This window comes from Mastigoproctus giganteus, chromosome 9, assembly GCF_048544385.1.
Source record: "Mastigoproctus giganteus isolate SK-2022 chromosome 9, ASM4854438v1, whole genome shotgun sequence".
Lineage (NCBI taxonomy): Eukaryota > Metazoa > Arthropoda > Arachnida > Uropygi > Thelyphonidae > Mastigoproctus > Mastigoproctus giganteus.
In genome coordinates, this window is record NC_143583.1 from 11,398,408 (window position 1) to 11,421,802 (window position 23,395).

Genomic DNA, 23,395 nt, shown 5'->3' on the forward strand with positions numbered 1-23,395 from the left:
CCCAAGTCGTTATATGTATAGTTAAAAGTACAATTTATTTGACAATGAAGGTCAACAAGATTAATTATCTGATTAATTTGACAATATTATGTACTATACTATACTATTTTAAGCTTATGCTATCTAGTTTGAGATATTTTGTATCACGTTACAATGGCGGCAACTTACGAATGGTCAACACGTGGATTTGATACCCTTTCCGATACTAAGTAATACCTACAAAATCTCTATCTAAGTTACTTTAAACTAAGTATCGTAAATAGGAATATAAAGCTACTCTAGAAAATAAGTTAATATGCCAATTTAAGCTAATAAAACAGAAAATAAATCAGAAAAAACTTCTGTGTTCCAGGAAGCGGCAAAAATGTACATCCGCACAGGCTATTCTCGTTTTCAGGTCGTTAAGAGAATGATTTGCAAGTACCAAGTTTACAATGGCATCTGTCTTGATTTTAGCACAGGAAAATCTTTTTGCTATCTCAGAATCAAAAAATACATTTTTTAACGACAGTTGTGTACAATCCATTGATTTGTAACTACTATGATTTTTAACAGTGTGAAAAGCAAAGATACCCTCTGCAGCAGCCAGATCATGTTCTGTTTCCCTCAGGGGCTCACATCTGTTGAGTATGGGTTTGGCACACCCAGGGTCCTGAGCTGGATATCATCATTCTTCTCTTTCTTGGTGATATCTCTCTCTCTCTCTCTCTCTCTCTCAGGGTAACTTGGGAAATTTTTTTTTTTTTTTTTTTTTTTTTGCTTGTGCAGCATAAGCCTTGGTCTTCATTGCACCATATGGCTAATAATAATAATATTTTTCCAACAGCTTTGACAAAAAAAAATCTGTAACCTTTCCCGAAGAGGCCTCACCTTAAAAACTGCTTTCTCGTGTTTCTCAGTTTCAATGTGATGCTTCAAATCACCAACCCCTTTATTGGCTACTGAAACAACATATGTCCCCACTCTGAAAACTTTACATTCAGCTTCCCATTCCTCTCGGTCAGATACAAAACATGGAAATTTGTTTTTCATCTCTTCTGTAAACATGCACTTGCTTTTAGGCATTTTAGGGGAAATATAGTCTTTATAATATTAATTTTTATAATTGAAATAATAATAAATATTTTTTATTGTAAGTAGTGAAGCATAAATTTTATTAAGGTTAGGTCATGTTTTACCTTCACAACTAAACTAGCCTAATTGCAGAAAAGTACCTACAGGTATAAAGATGGATAATAAATATTTTTGTAATTAAAGTGAAAAAGAGTATTTAAAAAAAAAAAAAGGTAAGCTTTGGTATTAAATAAACTAGTGTCTGCCTCTTGATTGGATCATTGATAAGTATACCAAATTTAGTCGACAATACACAACTTTCAATCAATTTGGTGTGCACATAGCTCAAATCCACGTTTTCATATGCTGCAATCAATTTCTAAAGAAAACAGTCCCTATAACTGTCAATATTTATTTGACATGCTGGAATTCCTGTAATTTATATATCTTTTTCGGGCACACCATCCGATCTTCATACATTATTTACTCTCTAAACCAAAATATTGTATTGCTAGACTATATAAAATTTATATGTGCGTAAATTCTGAAGCAGGCGTGAATAAGGTAAGGTAACAATCTCAATGCACTAAACTGAGTATTGTCGGGGTCTTCTGCCTAATTGTCAACACGGAAATTCGAATTGAAGAATCGTCTCGTTTCCGAAAAAGATTCTGTACAACATAACTCAGTAGTTTTCGTCAAGCTTGCATAAAAAAATGGCGTATAATATAAAAATCCGGACATTTAGACAAATTTATAAAAATCCACCCGGACAAAAATTTTAGACAAATAAAACAAAAAAAAAAAACGGATAAATCCGGTTAAAAGAGGACAGATGGTAACCCTACACTAGATGGCACCAGTTACTTATTTTCTATCTGAGAATAAGTAACATTAGTCTTCTCCTTAGGTGAAGCATTACATATTCGAGGTAGTGCAATATCATGGCAACTTGTTGTGAGGGTATTCACAATATGAGATATAACTTAAAACAATGCCGCCTTTCAAATATTCTGTTTATTCAGAAATGGCTGTGTATTAATGATGCTATTGCATTTAATATATACTATGTACGTAGTTAAACTTATGGGTAAACTATGGTGTATTTACACCGATAGTATATAGTAAATACTTACTATACAACTATTGTATACTTGATATGAATACCATTTTTTTTCTCATATATATTTATATATCAGGATGATTGTTGAAATTAATAGGCCAGCTTTTGACTAGAAATTTCACAAAAGGGGCAGGAATGTTTTCATGGTTTTTTTTTGTCCTGGAAGGCTACCAAACCTATACCTGAGCTGCAGTTATATAAAAATGAAAAACTGTCATCCTCTAATGTTTCAACAGTCATTTACTTTTTCTAATAAACAATTATTTTGTCCTCTAATTTTCCATGCTTAAACATATATCTGTACTGCTGTAGCATATTTCAGTGTATATATATTTGTTTCCCCCTTTCCTGCATATAAATTTGAATGTTATAAATGCTATTATACCTTTCGAATAAAGTTCTCTTGTGTTAAATTTATCTTTAGCATGTTTCCAATAATGAGTCCAGTCCTTGTATAGAAGGTAGTTCCAAGTTAAATCCTGGAGGAGAGGAAACCAGTCATGCATCCAAATCACATGGTAAATATATATTTTGTATGCTATAAAAACTTCTTTAAGAGTTAACATCCTTCATTTTTGCCATTTCACATTGTACAAGTTATTTGAAAATTTGAATTGAAATACAGTAGACTCTCTATTTTCTGGGATAGATGGTAAAAAAAATATTCCCGGATAATCGATTTCCTGGTTAATCCAAAAATATAATAAATCTCCAACATAGGAAAGAGATATGTTACAGGACTTCTTATGTAAGTAGAGTTTTACGTAACTGAGGAATGATTAATAAAATATTGCTACAATATCCCTGATATGCCAGAATTATAAAAAAAAAACACATAATATCCTCAGAAGAATGAAGAAAATAGTTATATATTTTTAATTAGTTCAATTAATTTTTTTTGGGGATAGCGGTGAAGTAGCCGGAGTGGCACATAAGAAAAGAAAACATAAAAGGAAGAAAAAACACATGTTATTGAACTGAAAAAACTGATATGTATTTCATAGCCTTGGTTATTATTATAGTTGACCTTCATTGGTGCCGATAATTTCACTGCTTCCTGTCTTTCTCCTTTATTGTGTTCACTGTTGCCACTGACAAATCTGAATTCCACACGATACTTGTTAATCTCTGGGCATTTCCATACATCCTTCTTATTTTAATTTTCTGATCCAACTTGATTGTTTTCGTTTTCTGGATAGATTTACTAGTACCACTAGTTGACGCTGTGATAACAGTCAAAATTAAATTTTCTGTAAAGAACTTCACAGGGTTAAGGTGGAAACTCACTATTATCACCCCACGCGAGCTGCCATTTTACTAAAGCACATTTTTGGAGGTTACTACCATAAAACAATAAAAACAATTTTCCCTTTCCAGGTTATTGGACTCCTCCATAGCCAAGTGGGCAGGAGCAGCAGTGTGTAGCACACGCTTCTTGATTAGACCAGGGTTCGAGCCCGTGACCACCAAATGTGGAGGATGCGGAAAGGTCAGGGAATGACCACCACATATCCTCGGAGCAATATGGCCTTAGTTGCTAATGCTCCTAAAAAAAAAACCCAAAACAATCAAAACATCCGGGATATTGGGCTTTTCTGTTAGTGCATCTAATTAAAAACGGGTAGTAAACTTGATCTTATTGCATTTGCGATAAAAGCGATAGCTGGAATTCTGTGGTTTTTTACTTTATTATGGTGAAATGTGTGTCCTCTTTACTGAAATCTTCAGTCACTTAAAAAATATATATATAAATAATGTAACATAAGTCCGTTCCAAATGAAAAACAAATTCCAACATCCCTCACATACATAACGAAACAAAATTTTTCCTTTTGTAGTGCAACGGAACACAACAATCGACACAATGCACTAAATCAAACTAAACGTTTGGTTTAGTTTGTTTTTGTGAACTAACAAGTGCACAAGAAAGCTTAAAATACAACAATGTTATACTTGGCATTTTAACAGTTTCTCATAGCATGCTGACTGCAGTAGAATATAGAATAATAGATGAAGTTTTTTTTCTGGAATTTTTATCAATTTGTCTTTAAAAACATTTGGATCATGAACTGAATTTGTGTGTGTCAGTAGCACCCACTAGTGATTGCTTGTATTTTTTAATTTCATATTTGGCCATGTTAGAAAAACAAAAACCAAGTTCAGATCTCTTTATGGTGAAGCTTTGGAACTTCTGACAAGCAAGTCTAGGCAGTAGGACTATTGTTATAAACAAAACTTTGACTCAACATTTCTGAAGAAAGCTAAATGAAAACATCCTTGGACACTGGGAAGGTCCCCGCATGGACTGGAGATGTCCAAATAGGTCCCCAATTCACAAAGGGGAATCGAAGGGTGACACGAGTAATTACAAGCCTGTTAGTTTGATTTCTCTTCCAGGGATAAAAATTGAGTTACTGGTTAAGGAAGCACTGCAGGATCATCTAGAATGACTGTAGTTATTAGCATTAGTAGAGGCATATGATGCCTTATGCAGCATCAGCCAAAAAAAAAAAAACCCACTCCCATTTCACCCCTCTGTTCATTCAAAATACCTGTCCAGCTCAACCTTAAATTTATTTAGGCTATCAACTTCCACAAAACGGGTTCTGTTCCACCAACCAACTACCCGCTGTCTAAAGGCAAATTTCTGCACATCTATTCTTCTATAATTATTCTGAGCAAGAGGAAGAATCCCATCAGCACGAGCATGCTCAAACCATTCGAGACTTTATACATCTCTATAAGATCACCTCGCCGGTGCCTAGTCTCCAGACACTAATATGCAGAACTTTAGCCTTTCTTCGTAAGAGCAACCCTTTGTTCCATTCACTAATCTTGTTGCCCTTCTCTGTACTCGTAAAGGGAAAAAAAAAAAATTACAAAACAATCCCCTCTAAATATTTGTCCAGTTCCTCCTTAAATTTATTTAACCTATCAATTTCCACAACGACAGATCGAAGTTTGTTCCAGAAATTAACCATCCACTGGCTAAAGGCAAATTTCCGCACAACTATTCTACATCTTCCTTTCCTCAATTTCAATTTATTAACCCCTTAGGTTTGTAATCTGAACAAGTAGAAGAATCCCATCAGAATTTAGTGTGCTCAACCCATTCAATGCCTTATACACCTCAATCAGATCACCTCGCAGGTGCGAGGTGATCTGATTGAGGTCTCCAGCTGCTGCAATTTGCAGAACTTAAGCCACTCCTGGTAAGAGGATTCCTTCATTCCCCTCACCAATCTTGTTGCCCTTCTCCGTACACGCTCAAGCAAATCTACATCCTTCATAAAATGAGGCCTCCAGACCTGCACGCAGTACTCAAGGTATAGCCTGACCATTGCCTTATACAGAGGGACAATCACCTCCATTTCCCTGATATCAAAATTCCTGTATATCATTGACAACACCCCATGACCTGCCCTGGCAGCCTGTCTGCATTGCTCAGAAAACTTCATATGTGACTGCACAGTTACTCCCAGGTCTTTCATTTTCTACCTCCTTAAGTGTTTCTCTGGGGTTACTTCTACCCATATGCAGTACTTTGCATTTTCCAATGTTAAACTTCAGTTGCCACTTCTCAGCCCATCTGCCCAAATTTTCTAGATCCTGTTGCAGTAACACACTGCCATTATTGTCATTAACAACCCTGCCAACCTTTATATCTTCTACAAACTTTGATACTAAGCCTGATATACCTTCATCAATATTATTGATAAATATACAAAACAACAGTGGACTCAACACCGAACCCCTTGGGACTCCACTAATAACATTAGTCCACGAAGTGCAGCACCCATTGATTACCACCCTTTGTCTTCTCCCAGTCAACCATCCTTTTATCCATTGTAGCAACTTACCATTAATACCATTCTGCCCAATTTGTACAGTAGTCTTCCATGCGGAGAGTGTCAAAGCTTTCCTGAAATCTAAGTATATGATATCAAAATTATTTTTTGCATTCAGTTCCTTTGTAACCACATCATAATAACCAATTAAATTTGGCAGACAAGACTTTCCCTTAACAAACCCGTGCTGTGTATGAATTATTGCTGCAGTCTTGTCTAGATGATCCTGCAATGCATCCTAAACCAGTGAGTCCATTATTTTACCCACAACAGAAGTTAAACTAACTGGTCTGTAATTACTCGTTCGATCCCCCCCCTTTGTGAATTGGGGACACATTTGCACATCTCCAGTGCGTGGGGACCTCCCCTGAGACCAAGTTTGCTCTGATAATTATGGCTAAGGGTTGGCTTTCTTCCTTTACCGCCTCCTTTAATATAACTGGATAGATCCCATCCACCCCAGGTGCCTTTCTTATGTTTAACTTCAACAATTTCTTCCCCACTTTATTCTCAGTTATTACAAAATCATTAAGCACCCTGTTACAATTTGATAACCTTGTGGCATTTTCAAACCTTAACTCCTGATGTGTGAATGTAGATGCAAAATACTCATTCAGTTTGTTTGCTTTCTAGCAGGATCATCAACAGTCAAACCATCGATATCAAGTGGACCAATCAGATTCATCCTCTGATCCTCTGATTCATCAGTTGATATAAATAGAGAAATCCTTGTTGTTTTTCTTAGCATCCTTTGCCAAAGATTTCTCGTAATCTGCCCTCGCCTGCCTAACCTCCTTTGTGACTTGATTACAGACTAGCTTATATATATCATAGGCTTCTTATTTCGCTTGATAGTTTATATGCATCCCATGCATTTTTCTTCTCTGCCACAAGTCACATTAATTCACACTGTACACATGTACTTCCCAAATTCAAGTTCTGCATTCCTTATATCTGTGTGACACCACGTCTCTGATATCCCAACAATATCTGCCTTTGATTTTTGAGCATTACCTCAAATTCATCAAATTTATTTACAAAACTCCTAGTATTGGTGTACACGCATGTGTACATGCACCTGTTCCTATTCTTAGCTACCCTAACATAACCCATGTGTTTTCTTGTACCCCAATGACTCCCAGTAGTCTCTGAAATATCCTGCATCTTGTTTTCCAGGCTGCTGCTCATTCCACTAGAAGTAGTGCAAGAATCACTTTCACCTATGCCAGTGGCTACTGTTAATCTATTAGTCCTTGTATCCCCACCAGCTAGCAGTTTTCCGACCCACCTAACACTGCCTCAATAGCATCAGCAAATATTCTTGCACCCTTTCTATTTAAGTGTATCCCATCCCTGTAGAAGCAGTTAACAAGTACAGACCAGGCTGAAAAAAATTCTCCCCCTTGAGCCTTGCGCAATCTTTCCAGGGCTGAATTGATCGACAATTCAGACACAGCATGAGTTTAAGGGGAAGTCTTGTGTGACAAATTTGATTGGATACTATGATGTAGTCACAAAGGAATTGGTTGCAAAGAATAAATTTGATATCATATACTTGGATTTTAGGAAAGCTTTTGATACCATGGTACATGGAAGACTACTATATAAATTGGAGCAGCATGGCATTAAATGCAAGTTGCTACTATGGATAAAAGGGTGGTTGAGTGGAAGAAGACAGCATGGTTATCAATTGACACTGCTCTTCGTGGAGAAATGTTATTAGTAGAGTTGCACAGGGTTCGGTGTTGGGCCCATTGTTGTTTTTGGTATTTATCAATGATATTGATGAAGGTATATCAGGTTTAATGTCTAAGTTTGCAGAGAATACGAAGGTTGGCAGGGTTGTTAATAGTAATGATAGTATGCTACTGCAACAGCATCTGGAAAAGCTAAGCAGATGGGCTGAGAGGTGGCAACCGAAGTTTAACATTGACAAATGTAAAGTACTGCATATGGGTAGCAGTAACCCCAGAGTACCAATCAGCTGGGTGGTACTACACTCAGGTAGTGGAGAATGAAAAGGATATGGGGGGATTGTGCAGTCAGATATGAAGTTTTTTCTGAATAGTGCAAAAAGGCTGCAAGAGTAGCTCGTGGTGTCTTATCAGTGATATACAGTAATTTTGCCAGCAGGGATAAAGGGGTGATTGTCCCTGTGTATAAGGCAATGGTCAGGCCTCATTTAGGAAGGATGTAGAGCTGTTGGAATGGGTACAGGGAAGGGCATTGAGATTGGTGAATGGAACAAAAGGTTGGTGTTACCAAGAAAGGCTTCAGTTCTGTTCTGCAAATTGCAGCTTCTGGAGACTAGGCACCTGCAAGCAGTGTTGAATCCAGAGCATTTGCAAAACTTTGTGGTTACATGCACCAGGCGGAAGAATGTAAACTTGGTGAGGGGGGGGGGGTACATGTAGTATATTTTTTATTATTATTTAATGTGTACAACATGTGTATGTTACAAACAAATCTGTATATTTATATTTATGCGTAAATATAAATTTATGCATATATATATATATATATATATATATATAATAGGAAGAATATATGAAAATATTTTATAAAGTAATATAATATAATGCCATATTTTCCCGATCAGATTAAAGCCATCTGTATTAGATTGAATCTTACATCCGTGGTAATATTTTATTATAGAATTAGTAAAATAGGTTATGTTGGTAAAGGCCAAAAATATATTATTATAGATTTAGTAGTAGTGGTGGCATGTGATGCCAGAAAGCAAATGTATGAGCTTATGCAGCATCAGCCAACAAAAAAAAAAAAAAAAAAAAATCACACCATTTTCTCTAAATGTCTGTCCAGTTCCTCCTTAAATTTATTTACCTATCAACTTCCACAACCACAGATGGAAGTTTGTTCCAGCAATTAACCACCTGCTGGCTAAAGGCAAATTTCCGCACATCTATTCTACATCTGTCTTTTCTTAATTTGAATTTATGCCCCCTTAGGTTTGTAATCTGAACAAGTGGAAGGATCCCATCAGAATTCAGCGTGCTCAACCCATTCAAGGCCTTATATACCTCAATCAGATCACCGTGCAGGTGCCTAGTCTCCAGCCACTGCAATTTGCAGAACTTAAGCCTCTCTTGGTAAGAGGATCCCTTCATTCCCCTCACCAGTCTTGTTGCCCTTCTCTGTACACCTCAAGTAAATCTACATCCTTCCTAAAATGAGGCCTCCAGACCTGTACGCAGTACTCAAGGCGTGGCCTGACCATTGCCTTATACAGAGGGATAATCATCTCCTTTTCCCTGCTAGCAAAATTTCTATATATCATTGACAAAACCCCATGACCTACCCTGGCAGCCTGTCTGCATTGCTCAGAAAACTTCATATCTGCCTGCACAATTACTCCCAGGTCTTTTTCATTTTCTACCACCTTAAGTGTAGTAGTAGTAGTGGCATGTGATGCAAGAAAGCAAGTGTATATGAGCTTATGCAGCATCAGCCAAAAAAAAAAAAACAAAAAAAACACACCATTTCCTCCAAATGCCTGTCCAGTTCCTCCTTAAATTTATTCAACCTATCAACTTCCACAACGACAGATGGAAGTTTGTTCCAGCAATTAACCACCCGGTAGTACCACACAGTTGGTACGTTTCTCTGGGGTTACTTCTACCCATATGCAGTCCTTTGCATTTGTCAAGGTTAAACTTCAGTTGCCACTTCTTAGCCCATCTGCCGAAATTATCTAGATCCCGTTGCAGTAGCACACTGCCATTACTGTCATTAACAACCCTGCCAACCTTTGTATCATCTGCAAACTTCGACATTAAGCCTGATATACCTTCATCAATATCATTGATAAATATACAAAACAACAGTGGGCCTAACACCGAACCCTGTGGGGCACCACTAATAACATTAGTCCAAGAAGAGCAGCACCCATTGATTACCACCCTCTGTCTTCTCCCACTTAACCATCCTTTTATCCATTGTAGCAACTTACCCTTAATACCATTCTGCTCCAATTTGTACAATAGTCTTACATGCGCAACAGTGTCAAAAGCTTTCCTGAAATCCAAATATATGATATGAAAATTATTTTTTGCATCCGGTTCCTTTGTAACCACATCATAGTATCCTATCAAATTTGTCAGACAAGACTTTCCCTTAACAAACCCATGCTGTGTCTGAATTATTGTTGCAGTCTTGTCTAGATGATCCTGCAATGCATCTTCAACCAGCGACTCCATTATTTTACCCGGAACAGAAGTTAAACTAACTGGTTTGTAATTACTCATGTCACCCTTCGATCCCCCTTTGTGAATTGGGGATACATTTGCACATCTCCAGTCCGTGGGAACCTCCCCTGAGTCCAAGGATGTTCTCATAATTATGGCTAAGGGTTTGCTTAGTTGCTTTGCTGCCTCCTTTAATATAACTGGATAGATCCCATCCACCCCAGGTGCTTTTCTTACGTTTAACTTCAACAATTTCTCTTCCACTTTGCTCTCAGTTATTACAAAATCATTAAGTATCTTGCTACAATTTGATAACCTTCTGCCATTTTCAAACCTTAATAATTCCTCACGTGTGAATGGAGATGCAAAATACTCATTCAGTTTGTTTGCTATCTGAGCAGGATCATCAACAGTCAAACCATCGATGTCAAGTGGACCAATCAGATTCATCCCCTTCCTTTTAGAGTTTATATAAGTAAAGAAATCCTTGCTGTTTTTCTTAGCATCTTTTGCCAAGGATTTCTCGTAATCTGCCTTCGCCTGCTGAACCTCCTTTGTCACCTGATTACAGATTAACTTATATCTGCCATAGGCTTCTGAGTCGCTTGATAATTTATATGCATCCCATGCATTTTTCTTCTCTGTTACAAGTCTCATTAGTTCATTTGACAACCATTTAGGCCTAAACCTTGAACAATATTTCTTAATAGGTATGAAACTTTTAGTAGCTTCCACGATTAATTCCTTGAATGCTTCCCACTTAGAATTTACTGTTGGTAACATCCTCAGTTGATCCCACTGTACAGAATTTAAAAACTGTCGGAGACCACTGTACTCGCCTTTACGGAAGCAAAAACCCTTTCCTTTACCCCTGATGGTAATTAAATTAGCATTAGTAGAGGCATTTGATGCAAGAAAGCAAGCTTATGCAGCATCAGCCAAAAAAAAAAAAAATCCACTTCCACTTCACCCCTCTGTTCGTTCAAAATACCTGTCCAGCTGAGCCTTAAACTTATTTAGGCTATCAACTTCCACGACAAGGGATGGAAGTCTGTTCCACCCGCAAACCACCCGCTGGCTAAAGGCAAATTTCCGCACATCTATCCTACATCTGTCTTTCCTCAATTTGAATTTATGCCCTCTCAGGTGATTATTCTGAGCTAGAGGAAGAATCCCATCAGCATTGAGCATGCTCAAACCATTCAAGGCTTTATACACCTCTATCAGATCACCTCGCTGGTGCCTAGTCTCCAGACACTGTAATTTGCAAAACTTAAGCCTTTCTTCGTAAGAGCACCCCTTTGTTCCATTCACTAATCTTGTTGCCCTTCTCTGTACTCGTTCCAGCAGCTCTACATCCTTCTTGGGCCCCGGGTGCCAAGCGTATTTCGAGGCCAAGCTATATTCTTGCGATTTATAAAGTGCTCTTGATAAGTGATTGAAATTATATTTTACGTTCACATTTCTATAAACAGTTTTACTTTAAAAAACAGTTCTATACTTGAAAAGTAACAAGTAGAACACAGGAAGGAAATACACCTTTCTTTACATTTTCCTCAATTTATATTTTTACTAATTAACTAACACTTCAACCGCTTGGCCTCCGAGCGGCACTGCTCCTGCCTCCCCGTGGCGGGGCCGGTAACCTGGGGGAAAAGTTATCCTCCAGGGCGAAAAGGAGTAACGATGGATATAAATGACTATCCACCACTAGAGCCTTCAAATTCAAGGCCAGACATACCAAATGATGATGACCTAAACCAACCAAAAAGGCTCCGAAGAGAAGTGCAGAGCAATGAGATGCCAAACTTCCTTGTAATACATTCGCTCTCCAACCAGCCTGTTGGCAAATTGTCACCATTTGTCATCCAAAGATTTTTGGAATCCATTGCTGGTACGCCGAAAATGGTTAAACGTCTGCAGTCCGGAGACCTACTAATCGAAACAGCTTCCTCAAAACATTCAGAATGGCTGCTTAAAACAACAACCTTTGCTGGGCTACCCGTATCTGTAACTCCCCACAATACGTTAAACTCGTCAAAAGGTGTCATCACAGAGTGGGACCTGATTACAGTATCTGAAGAGGAACTAGTACAGGAACTGGGCAATCAAAAAGTAATTAGTGCAAAACGTATAAAAACCAAAAAAGATGGAAATCTTGTTCCAACCCGATCCATAATTTTAACATTCAGCACCCCAGATTTGCCATCCTCAGTAAAAGCTGGCTATTTAAACTGCCGAATACGGCCTTACATACCTAATCCTCTACGTTGCTTTAAATGCCAAAAATATGGACATTCGCAACAAGCATGTAGAGGTGATGCCATTTGTCCAATTTGTGGTTCCAAGGAGCATACACAAACAGACTGTTCAGCCTCAAGTCCCATTTGTCCAAACTGCAAAGAAAGTCACCCAGCCTTTTCCAAATCTTGTGAAATGTGGAAAACGGGGAAGAAAATCCAAAAATATAAAATAGAGCACAAAGTCACGTACCCTGAGGCACGCAGACAGGTTATGTCGACCATGCCCAGTCGTTCATATGCAGCTCACACTCGAAGCTTTAATTCAACAGCAGTTCAAACAGATGTATCCATACCTCCCTGCACATCTCTATCTAACTGGGTTAAAAACACATTATCAAGCCCTGTCAAAGACACACATGAAATTAAAACCACTGAATCGACCAACACTCCAATCAGTATCCCAGTTGAGACTCGGACAGTCCCGCATGACAAAGAAAAACTGAAAACTACTAAACACAACAATAAACCTGAATCATCCACTGGTAGTATGGAAGTAGATGTAAACCCAGATCATGAAGAACCAATACTAGAACTTCACGCAAACGATACTATGGATACCGGTCGCCCTACCTTCCCGAAAAGAGACCGAAAAAAATCCTCCTCAAACAAAAAACAGTCAGATGAATCGTCCTCATCTAAACCAAAATGAACCACAGCATCTTACAATGGAATTGCAGAGGCTTTCGTTCAAACACAGACGATATTCAATACCTAATTAATCAATATTCTCCGGTTGCCTTTTGTTTACAGGAAACTTACCTAACCACACAAATTTCTCCTTCGATAAAGAACTATTGCATTTATCGAAGAGATCGAAATACCGCTAGCGCTGCCCATGGTGGTGTGGCAATCTTAGTAAATTCAAAGATCCCAACTAAACATATCCCACTCCAAACTAATATAGAAGCTGTTGCTGTTCGTATAATTCTCCATAGTGCAATAACACTAGTCTCAATATACCTACCGCCAAACTGTACTAACTCTTTAAAAGATCTTGAAGACCTCTTTATACAGGTACCTCCACCTCTCTGTATATTAGGGGACTTTAACGGGCACCACCCATTATGGGGCTCTCCTAAATTGGATAGACGAGGCCGACTAATTGAAAGTTTTTTGGATGCACTAAATCTCACTATACTCAATACAGGTGCACCGACACACGTACAGCTTCCAACAGGACACACCTCAGCAATAGATCTCTCAATTTGTTCACCAGTACTAGTCCCAGCCATAGAGTGGTATGTAATAAACGATCCCATGGGCAGTGACCACTTCCCAATAGTATGCAACTTTCTAAAAGCAAAGACTCCTTCAATTCAACCCTGCAGAAAGTGGAAATTTGTCCGAGCAGACTGGGCAAAATTTCAATCATCAATTGACCTCGATGAGGAAAAAATCCGCCTCCAGCACATTGATGATGTGACAGATTACATCACGTCGCATCTTCTAAATGTGGCTAAAGACACAATACCAATATCAAATCCGCCGGGCCGAAAGCATTATAATTACTGGTGGAATGACAAATGCACCACAGCAAAGAGAGCAAAAAATAAAGCCTGGAATTTGTTTCGGAAATGTCCGAGCACAGTCAATCTCATTAATTATAAGAAATTAAGGGCAAAAGCACGCTTCATACAAAAACAGGCAAAGAAAGAATCCTGGACCCGTTTTGCATCCACTTTTCACAGAAATACCGATCCCAAAATAATATGGAAAAAAATTAGACAGCTGTCTGGTAAGTTTCCTACCATACCTTCTCCAATCCTCTCCTGGAATGGAAAAGATCTCTCTAATCCTGCAGATATAGCTAATGCTTTAGCCAATACTTTTGCAGAAATCTCAGCAACGTCAGCCTATACTACCTCTTTCCAAAGAATTAAAATCACTAAAGAAAAGCATGCTATTCATTTTCAAACTACCCGTCTTCTCCCATATAACAAACCTCTGCAATATTCTGAACTTTTACATGTCATTAGAACAGCTCGCAATGGTGCTGCTGGACCAGATGGAATTTATTATGTCATGCTACAACATCTTGATGACAAAGCTCTGCGCTGCCTCCTGGTCTTTTACAATCGCATATTTTTAGAAAATGTTTATCCAGCATCTTGGCATCACTCTACAATTTTGGCATTCCTGAAGCCTGGAAAAGATCCATCCAACCCAAATAGCTATAGACCCATATCTCTCTCAAGCTGCCTCAGTAAAATCCTTGAGAAAATTATCCACAGAAGACTCGTCTGGATCATTGAGTCGGAACATCTAATGAGCCATTGTCAATATGGCTTTCGCCAAAACAGATCATGCTTAGATCTTATGGTCAAGGCCGAATTTGCCATCCGTAATGCTTTTGTCAAACATGAACATCTAGTAATGGTTTCAATAGACATAGAGAAGGCTTTTGATACCACCTGGCGGTATGGTATACTTAGTGATCTTTACCTTCTCGGACTACGAGGCAATCTTCCTATATTCATTCAGAACTTTCTACATACAAGAACATTTCAAGTTCGATATCAACATGCCCTTTCCCCAACTTTCATCCAGGAAGAAGGTGTTCCACAGGGATCAGTACTGAGTGCCACACTTTTTGCCCTGAGAATAGATTATATTACTAAGCAGCTTCCAAATACAGTTGAGACTTACCTTTATGCAGATGACCTTTCCATCTCTTGTCATTCTCAAAACATGAGGTCTATTGAAAGACAGCTTCAGATATCACTTAATAAAATTCAACAATGGGCGAGCCTCAACGGCTATCGGCTCTCACAACAGAAAACAGTTGCCATCCATTTCTGTAGACAACGCAAACTTCATCCAGATCCTGAACTTCAAATTTCTAACGTCTTTGTCCCGGTCACCAGCAACATCCGATTTCTAGGATTAACCCTTGACAATAAGTTAAATTTCCTAGATCATATTAAAAATGTACGGACTTCATGTCTAAAAAAGTTAAACATACTCAGAGCTTTATCTGCCCAAACATGGGGTGCAGATCGTACCACACTTCTTCGGTTATACAGGGCATTAATCAGATCTCGTCTCGATTACGGTGCTCCAATCTATGATTCTGCCAGAAAGAGTGCATTACGCTGGCTTGATCCCATTCAGCACAGTGCTTTGAGAATTGCAACTGGTGCATTCAGAACGTCGCCAGCACATAGTCTCTACATTGATGCTCATGAGCCCCCACTAACTTTACGCAGGAAAACACTGTTACTCAAATATGCTGTCAAGATACAAAGCTGTGCTTCTCATCCCATTCGGTCATACCTTTTTAACCCACCGTTAGAAACCCTATACAGAAACAAACCTAGCATAGTAAAACCAGCTGGTCTTCGCCTTCTTGAACTTGTGCAAGTTTGGAATATTTCCATCCATTCCGTAAAGCAGGTAGCAACTTATACTCAACCTCCATGGACTCCTCCTCCTCTTCCAATCTGTGACACTTACCTCTGTCAATGGAGAAAGAATTCCTTGCAAGCAGCAAATATCAACCAAATTCACGCAGTTCACATTCAAAGATATTCTGATTTCTCTCCAATTTATACAGATGGCTCTAAATCTAATTCAAATGTTGGAGCAGCTGCAGTGTTTCCAAATACAATTGTATCAGCTTCCCTTCCGTCAGAATTTAGTATATTTTCTGCTGAATTATACGCAATAAAACTAGCTTTAGAAAATCTTCATTTTAACTGTTCCTTAAAATCTGTCATTTACACTGATTCCCTCAGCTCAATCATGTCGTTATGTAATTCCTCAGATAAAGTTCACCCTGTTCTAGATGAAATCAGAAGCTTATTACTGCAAATTAAAGAACCCAATCAACAGGTCACTTTTTGCTGGATTCCAGCACATTCCGGTATTTTAGGAAATGAACTGGCCGATAAAGCTGCAAAAAATCCAACTACCTTAGATGTAACCAACATCCCTGTTCCAGCATCAGATTATGCACTAACCATTCATGCTGCTTGCCTATCACAATGGACAGCCCTGTGGCACTCCCAGACTAATAATAAACTCTTTCAGTTTAAACAAGACCCGAAAATTTGGCGCTCCAGTGTCCGTACATCGAGACGAGAAGAAGTAGTCCTCTCAAGGGCAAGAATAGGACATACACATCTGACCCACCTTCATTTACTGAGAGGAGATGATCCACCACAATGTACACATTGTTCCAACAATTTGACTGTAAAACATATTCTTATTGGCTGCCCCTATTATACACAAGCGAGAACTTCATCCTTGATCTCACTGGTTAATCTACATAAACCAATTACTCTTGAAAACCTGATTGGTGATAAGGCAAATATTTCTGAATTTTTTGACTTTCTCAGGCAAACTGGGCTTTTCAATTATTTCTGATTTTCTTTTGATTTAGAGAAAACTCATGTCTTAATATAATAAGTGAATAGGCACATTATAGCCTTAGCAGCTGATGTGCCATTAAACCTCCAGAGCAACAACAACAACAACATCCTTCTTGAAATGAGGCCTCCAGACCTGTATACAGTACTCTAGGTGTGGCCTGACCATTGCCTTATACAAGGGAATAATCACCTCCTTATCCTTGCTGGAAAAATTCCTGTATATCATTGACTCCATGAGCTACTCTTGCAGCCCATCTGCACTGCTCAGAGAACTTCATATCTGCCTGCACAACCACCCCCAAGTCCCTTTCATTCTCTACCACTTTCAGTGTAGTACCACAGAGTTGATACGTTGCTCTGGGGTTGCTGTTTCCCATGTGTAGTACTTTGCATTTGTCAATGTTAAACTTCATTTGCCACCTCTCAGCCCATATTTATTTAAGTAAATCCCACGTCAGTACACTGATCACTGCCACCTAGTGGTTCTTTTATCTGCAAATTCCTAATACATGAATGAACACTGCTGATAACCAGATCAAGAGTATTACTTTCTCTGGTTGCCTCTCGAACATGCTGCTGCAGAAAACAAACATCCAATAAATCCACAAAAGTCTGACTAGTGTCTGAGTGCCCAACCCACAAGTTCCAGTCAATATCTGGGAAGTTAAAATACCCCATTACAAGACATTCCGATTTACTAGCCCACTGTATTTCTCTGTACAATTGTTCATTGTACTCATTCAAGTCATTAGGCGTATAACACACTCCTACTCTTATTTTTGCTTTCGCAGTGGCTTATGTCACACCAAACTGACTCAACAGTGCACTGTTCATCTATATCAACTGGATGCACTTCTTTTGATTTTATGTTTTTCTTCATTAACTGCAGAACACCTCCTCCCTTCCTATCCTGTCTATCATTTCTGTACACATTGTGCTCCCCAAATTCCAGTTTCCCATTCCTTATATCTGTGTGACACCACGTCTCTGATATCCCAACAATATCCGCCTTTGATGTCTTGACCAACACTTCAAATTCATCAAATTTATTTACTATACTTCTAGCATTGGTATACATGCAAGTATACATGCACCTATTCTTATTCTTTGTTAGTCTAACACACCTGTTTCACGATGACTGCCATCCGTCCCTGAAACCCCCAACACCCCTCGCTCCAGGTCGCTACTTATTCTAATAGAAGTTGTGCAAGAATCACCTTCACCTCTGCCTACGGCTACTGTTAAACTATTAGTCCTTGTATCCCCCCAAGCTATCAGTTTTCCAACCCACCTAACACTGCCTCGATAGCATCAGCAAATATTCTTGCACCCTTTCTATTTAAGTGTATCCCATCCCTGTAAAAGCAGTCTCTCCTGTTAACAAGTACAGTCCAGGCTGAAAAAAATTCTATCCCTTGAGCCTTGCACAATCTTTCCAGGGCCAAATTGATCGACAAGGCTCTCATCATATACTCCCTCCTATCGTGTCTGGGCAGAATTGCAGACACTTTCAAATTCAACCCTAATTCACTGCTTTTTTTCATCGGTGACCTGTACTTGTTAAGTAATTCTGCTGGTCTCCTACTCTTAATATCATTTGTGTCAATGTGTACAACTATATCACCTTTTGTGCCCCTAAAAGATGATATCTGCTCTACAACGTCATCAACCTTTGCCCCTGGCAGACATACCCTGGTCCTGTTCCACCTATCCTTTTTACACAATATATTTCCCGTCACCAACAACTACTAGTTCCTGTGGCACCAGCGCATTCTGCCTTGGGGGTTGCCGCTGTGTTGCGTGATGACCAAGTGCAAGCTCTAGTATTGATGTGGGCAGCTGAGAGCCTGATGAGCCCCTCAATTTAGATCTTTCGAGGGCATCCACCCTGTCCTTCAAACTCTCATATAGGCCCATAACAACACTGGGTTGTCGCCTGATTTCCTTACACTCCTTACATTGCGCACACACAATGACAACCCCCATGGCAATATCATGTTCCGTTCCAGATAGTTCGGCAAACATTTCACAAGTTGCACATTTTTTTAGGCTGTGATGCGTTGGAGAATCGCCCCCTCAGTTCTTGCCCGAGTCACAGCACTCCTGCCACTTTGTGCCCGTTGCTTTGCTGCTCTAGTTTGGGGCATGATATTTTAAATTAATAAGATCAATAAATTAAATTAAATTAAATGTCAATACTACGCTATCCAATAGAAACAGTGAAGCGTATCACTGTTTCTATAATTATACGTTAGAGCTACCTAACTACCTCAATTAAAAAATTGAATTCCCTATCACTATATACAAAAACAATGCCTGCAAGATTCGAACGAAATAACGGTTTTATAAAGTATTACGTATATCTACAAAAACTGTTTATATAAATTAAAATAAAAATAACCAGCATAATTAGAACTATAAGACTACGTATTAAGTACAATATAAAATAACAATTATGTAAATAAAAAGCAAACACTTATCGTTTTTTTTTTTCGGAGCCTGTAAAGAAAGAAGAATAGAAAGTAAAAAGATTCATTAGCATTAGTAGAGGCATATGATGCAAGAAAGCAAGCTTATGCAGAATCAGCTAAAAAAAATACTCCCATTTCACCCCTCCGTTCGTTCGAAATACCTGTCCAGCTGAGCTTTAAATTTATTTAGGCTATCAACTTCCACAACGAGGGATGGAAGTCTGTTCCACCAACGAACTACCCGCTGGCTAAAGGCAAATTTCCGCACATCTATCCTACATCTGTCTTTCCTCAATTTCAATTTATACCGTCTCGGATGATTATTCTGAGAAAGAGGAAGAATCCCATCAGCATTGAGCATGCTCAAACCATTCAAGGCTTTACACACCTCTATCAGATCACCTCGCCGGTGCCTTGTCTCCAGACACTGTAATTTGCAAAACTTAAGCTTTTCTTCGTAAGAGCAACCCTTTGTTCCATTCACTAATCTTGTTGCCTTTCTCTGTACTCATTCCAGCAGCTCTACATTCTTCTTGAAATGAGGCTTCCAAACCTGTATACAGTACTCAAGGTGTGGCCAGACCATTGCTTACCTATATGCCATGCCTTGGATTTGTCAACATTAAACTTCAGTTGCCTCTTCTCAGCCCATCTGCCCAACTTTTCTAGATCCTGTTGCAGTAGCATACTGTAATTACCAACCCTGCCAGTCTTTGTATCATCTGTAAACTTTGACATTAAGCCTTGATATACCTTCATCAGTATCACTGATAAATATATAATACAACAGTAGGCACAACACCAAACCCTGGGGACTCTACTGATAACATTAGGCCACAAAGAGCAGTTTCCATTGATTACCTCTCTCTCTGTCTTGTCCCTCCCAACCATCCTTTTATCCATTGTAGCAACTTGCTCTTAATGCCATACTGCTCAAATTTGTACAGTAGTCTTCCATGTGCATCAGTATCAAAAGTTTTCCTGAAATCCAAGTATATGATATCAAATTTATTTTTTGCATCCAGTTCCTTTGTGACTACTTCATAGCTTTTAATCAAATTTGTTAGGCAATACTACCCCTTAACAAACCCATGCTGGGTCCGAATTATTACTGCAGGGTTGTCTAGATGATCCTGCAATGCTTCTTTAGCCAGGGACTCCATGGAACAAATTCCCTGGAACAAAAGTTAAACTAACAGGGCTATAATTAGTTGTGTCAATCTTTGATTCTCCTTTGTGAACTGGAGATACATTTGCATGTCTCCACTCCGTTGGAACCTTCCAGATTCCAAGGATGCTCTCATAATTATGGCTAAGAGTTTGCTTACTTCCTTTGCTGCCTCCTTTAATATAATTGGATAGATCGCATCCACCCCAGGTGCCTTTCTTACTTCCTTTGCTGCCTCCTTTAATATAATTGGATAGATCGCATCCACCCCAGGTGCCTTTCTTATGTTTAACCTTAACTGTTTCTCCTCCACATTTCTCCCTGTTACTGTTACTACAAAATCACTTAGCTCTCTGTTAGTTTAATAAGCTTTTGTCCTCCCTTCTCTACAGAATTCATCATGTGTGAATGTTGATGCAAAATACAAATTCAGTTTGTCAGCTATTTGAGCAGGATCATCAGCATTGAACCATCGATATCAATCGATGGTTCAGTGTGATTCAGCTCCTTCCTTCTAGAGTTTATTTAAGTAAAGAAGTCTTTGCTGTTTTTCTTTGCATCCTTTTTCAAAAATTTTTCATAATCTGACTTCGCTTGTTTAACCTCCTTTGTGACTTGATTACAGACTAACTTTTATCTACCATAGTTTTCCGTGTTACCTGATAATTTATATGCATCCCATGTATTCTTTTTCTTTGCCATGAGTCTCATTAGTTCATCTGACATTCATTTAGGCCTAAACTTGAATGGTAGTTTTTAGTTGATATGAAAAGGGCTTACATCTGGTGAGTATGGGCTTGGCACACCCAGTGTCCTGAGCTGGATATCATCATTCTTCTCTTTCTTGGTGATTCTCTTCTACTTCTGACTCTCTTTTTCTCTCTCTTAGGGTAACTCGGAATTTTTTTTTAGCTGGTGCAGCATAAACCTCAGGCCTTCTTGCACTATATGGGTAGTAATAATAATAATAAGCCTAGTGGTTTCCAAGATTAATTCTTTGAATGCTTCCCGGTTAGAATTTGCTGTTGGTAACATCATCAGTTGTTTCAACTGTATAGAATTTAAAAACTGTCTGTGAGCACTGTAGTCACGGCCCCAGGTGCCAAGCAATTGTGACTAAACGATTTCTCAGTACTTCCAGTGCGATTTCCAGAAAGCGATTTACAGTTCCTTTTTGTTCTTATCATTAAAAAATCTATTCATTTTATAACAGCCCTCGTAACAAAAGTCCCTGTACAGAGCAAGGAAAGAAAGCCACCTTTCTTTTTTTCTCATAGTATATTACTAATCCCTACTACTCTTCGCTTGGTCACACCAGGCACCACTCCTGCCTCCCCGTGGCGGAGCCGGAAATCTTGGCAGAAAAGTCTCTCTGCCAAGGGCTAAAAGGAGCAAAGATGGACCATACCAGTACTGATTCTTGCAGGATCAATGCCCCTCACATTCTAGAGAGCAGGAAGATTATAACCCTTCCTTTGCTAAGAGACAAAAGAAGGATACAGACCACAATATCTGGCCTCATTTCCTCATAATGCATTCTTTGACTGACCAGCCAGTCAGCAAGCTTTCTCCTTTTCTGATCCAGAAAAGTTTAGAGAATGTTGCTAGCTCACCAAAAATGGTTTGAAGACTAAAATCAGGTGACCTGCTTGTTGAAACAACACAATCTAAGCATTCTGACAAGCTACTTAAATTGAAAACACTTGGAGGAACTCCCATAGAAGTGTCACCTCATGCCACCTTAAACTACTCAAAAGGAGTTGTAATAGAATCGGATCTTCTACGTGTATCAGAGGAAGAAATTAAACGAGCTTTCAGAACAAAATGTTATTCAGGTAAAAAGAATACTAATCAAAAAGGATGGTTCACTACTTCCAACCAGAAACATTTATACTAACTTTCAACTTTGCCAAATCCACCAACATCTGTAAAAGCCAGATACTTGAACTGTCATGTCCACCAAACATCTCTATTTCTGATTGGGCTCATTCAATCCTAGCTACATCAGCAAAATCATCTTCAACCTCAACTTCTAATCAAGCCATAAATATACCTGTTACAATTCCGCCAACAATGCCGTCTATGTCACGGCCAATCATGAATACTAAAAACATAGATATAGATGACAAACCCCCTGCCCATGATCATAAGGATACATGTGAAAAAGAAGTCCCAGAAGAACCAATCTTAGAGATACATGCTGAGGAAGAGATGGAAGTTCGCCCAATCTCCCCCAGAAAAGAGAAAAAGCTTGAGCGATCCAAGCAGACCCCCACTTGTAAAAAGTCAGAGACAGATACAAATACAAAGCCAATATAATGCGCACAATAATACAGTGGAATTGTCGAGGTTTCCGCAGCAACCTTGATGACATTCGCAACCTAGTTGATAAATATCACCTGGTAGGCATCTGCTTTCAAGAAACTAACCTAACACCACAAATAAATGCAGCAGTAAACCACTACGGTACCTATAGACAAGACCGACGATTTTCCGGAGGAGCTCATGGTGGAGTTGCAATCTTAATTGATTCCAAAATTCCGTGTAAACGCCTCCAACTACAAACTCTTTTGGAAGCAGTTGCAGTTCGAGTCACAATACATTTTACTTTCTCACTGGTCTCACTCTACCTTCCCCCAAATCAAGAATTTTCATTTTCAGATTTGGAAACGTTAGTAACCCAGCTTCCACCTCCGGTCTGTATCATGGGAGATTTAAATAGTCACCATCCCATGTGGGGATCCCGTCATCAAGACAAACGTGGTAAATTGATTGAGAAATTACTGGAAGAGCAAAATCTCTCTCTCCTTAATACTGGTACTGAGACATACATCCACTTGCCCACTGGAACAGCC

At 38.9% G+C, this 23,395-nt stretch overlaps 1 protein-coding gene across 3 annotated transcripts in view; it reads left to right on the forward strand.

Annotated features, from left to right (window-relative positions):
• The window catches only part of LOC150080050 (dixin-like), a 391,642-nt gene that overhangs the window by 332,831 nt on the left and 35,416 nt on the right, over window positions 1-23,395 (forward strand). For all 3 annotated transcript variants that reach the window (XM_090381957.1, XM_090381956.1, XM_090381958.1), the window contains one exon: window positions 2,601-2,694. In XM_090381957.1, the coding sequence (XP_090238083.1) occupies window positions 2,601-2,694 (94 nt within the window). The remainder of the gene's footprint in view (window positions 1-2,600; window positions 2,695-23,395) is intronic.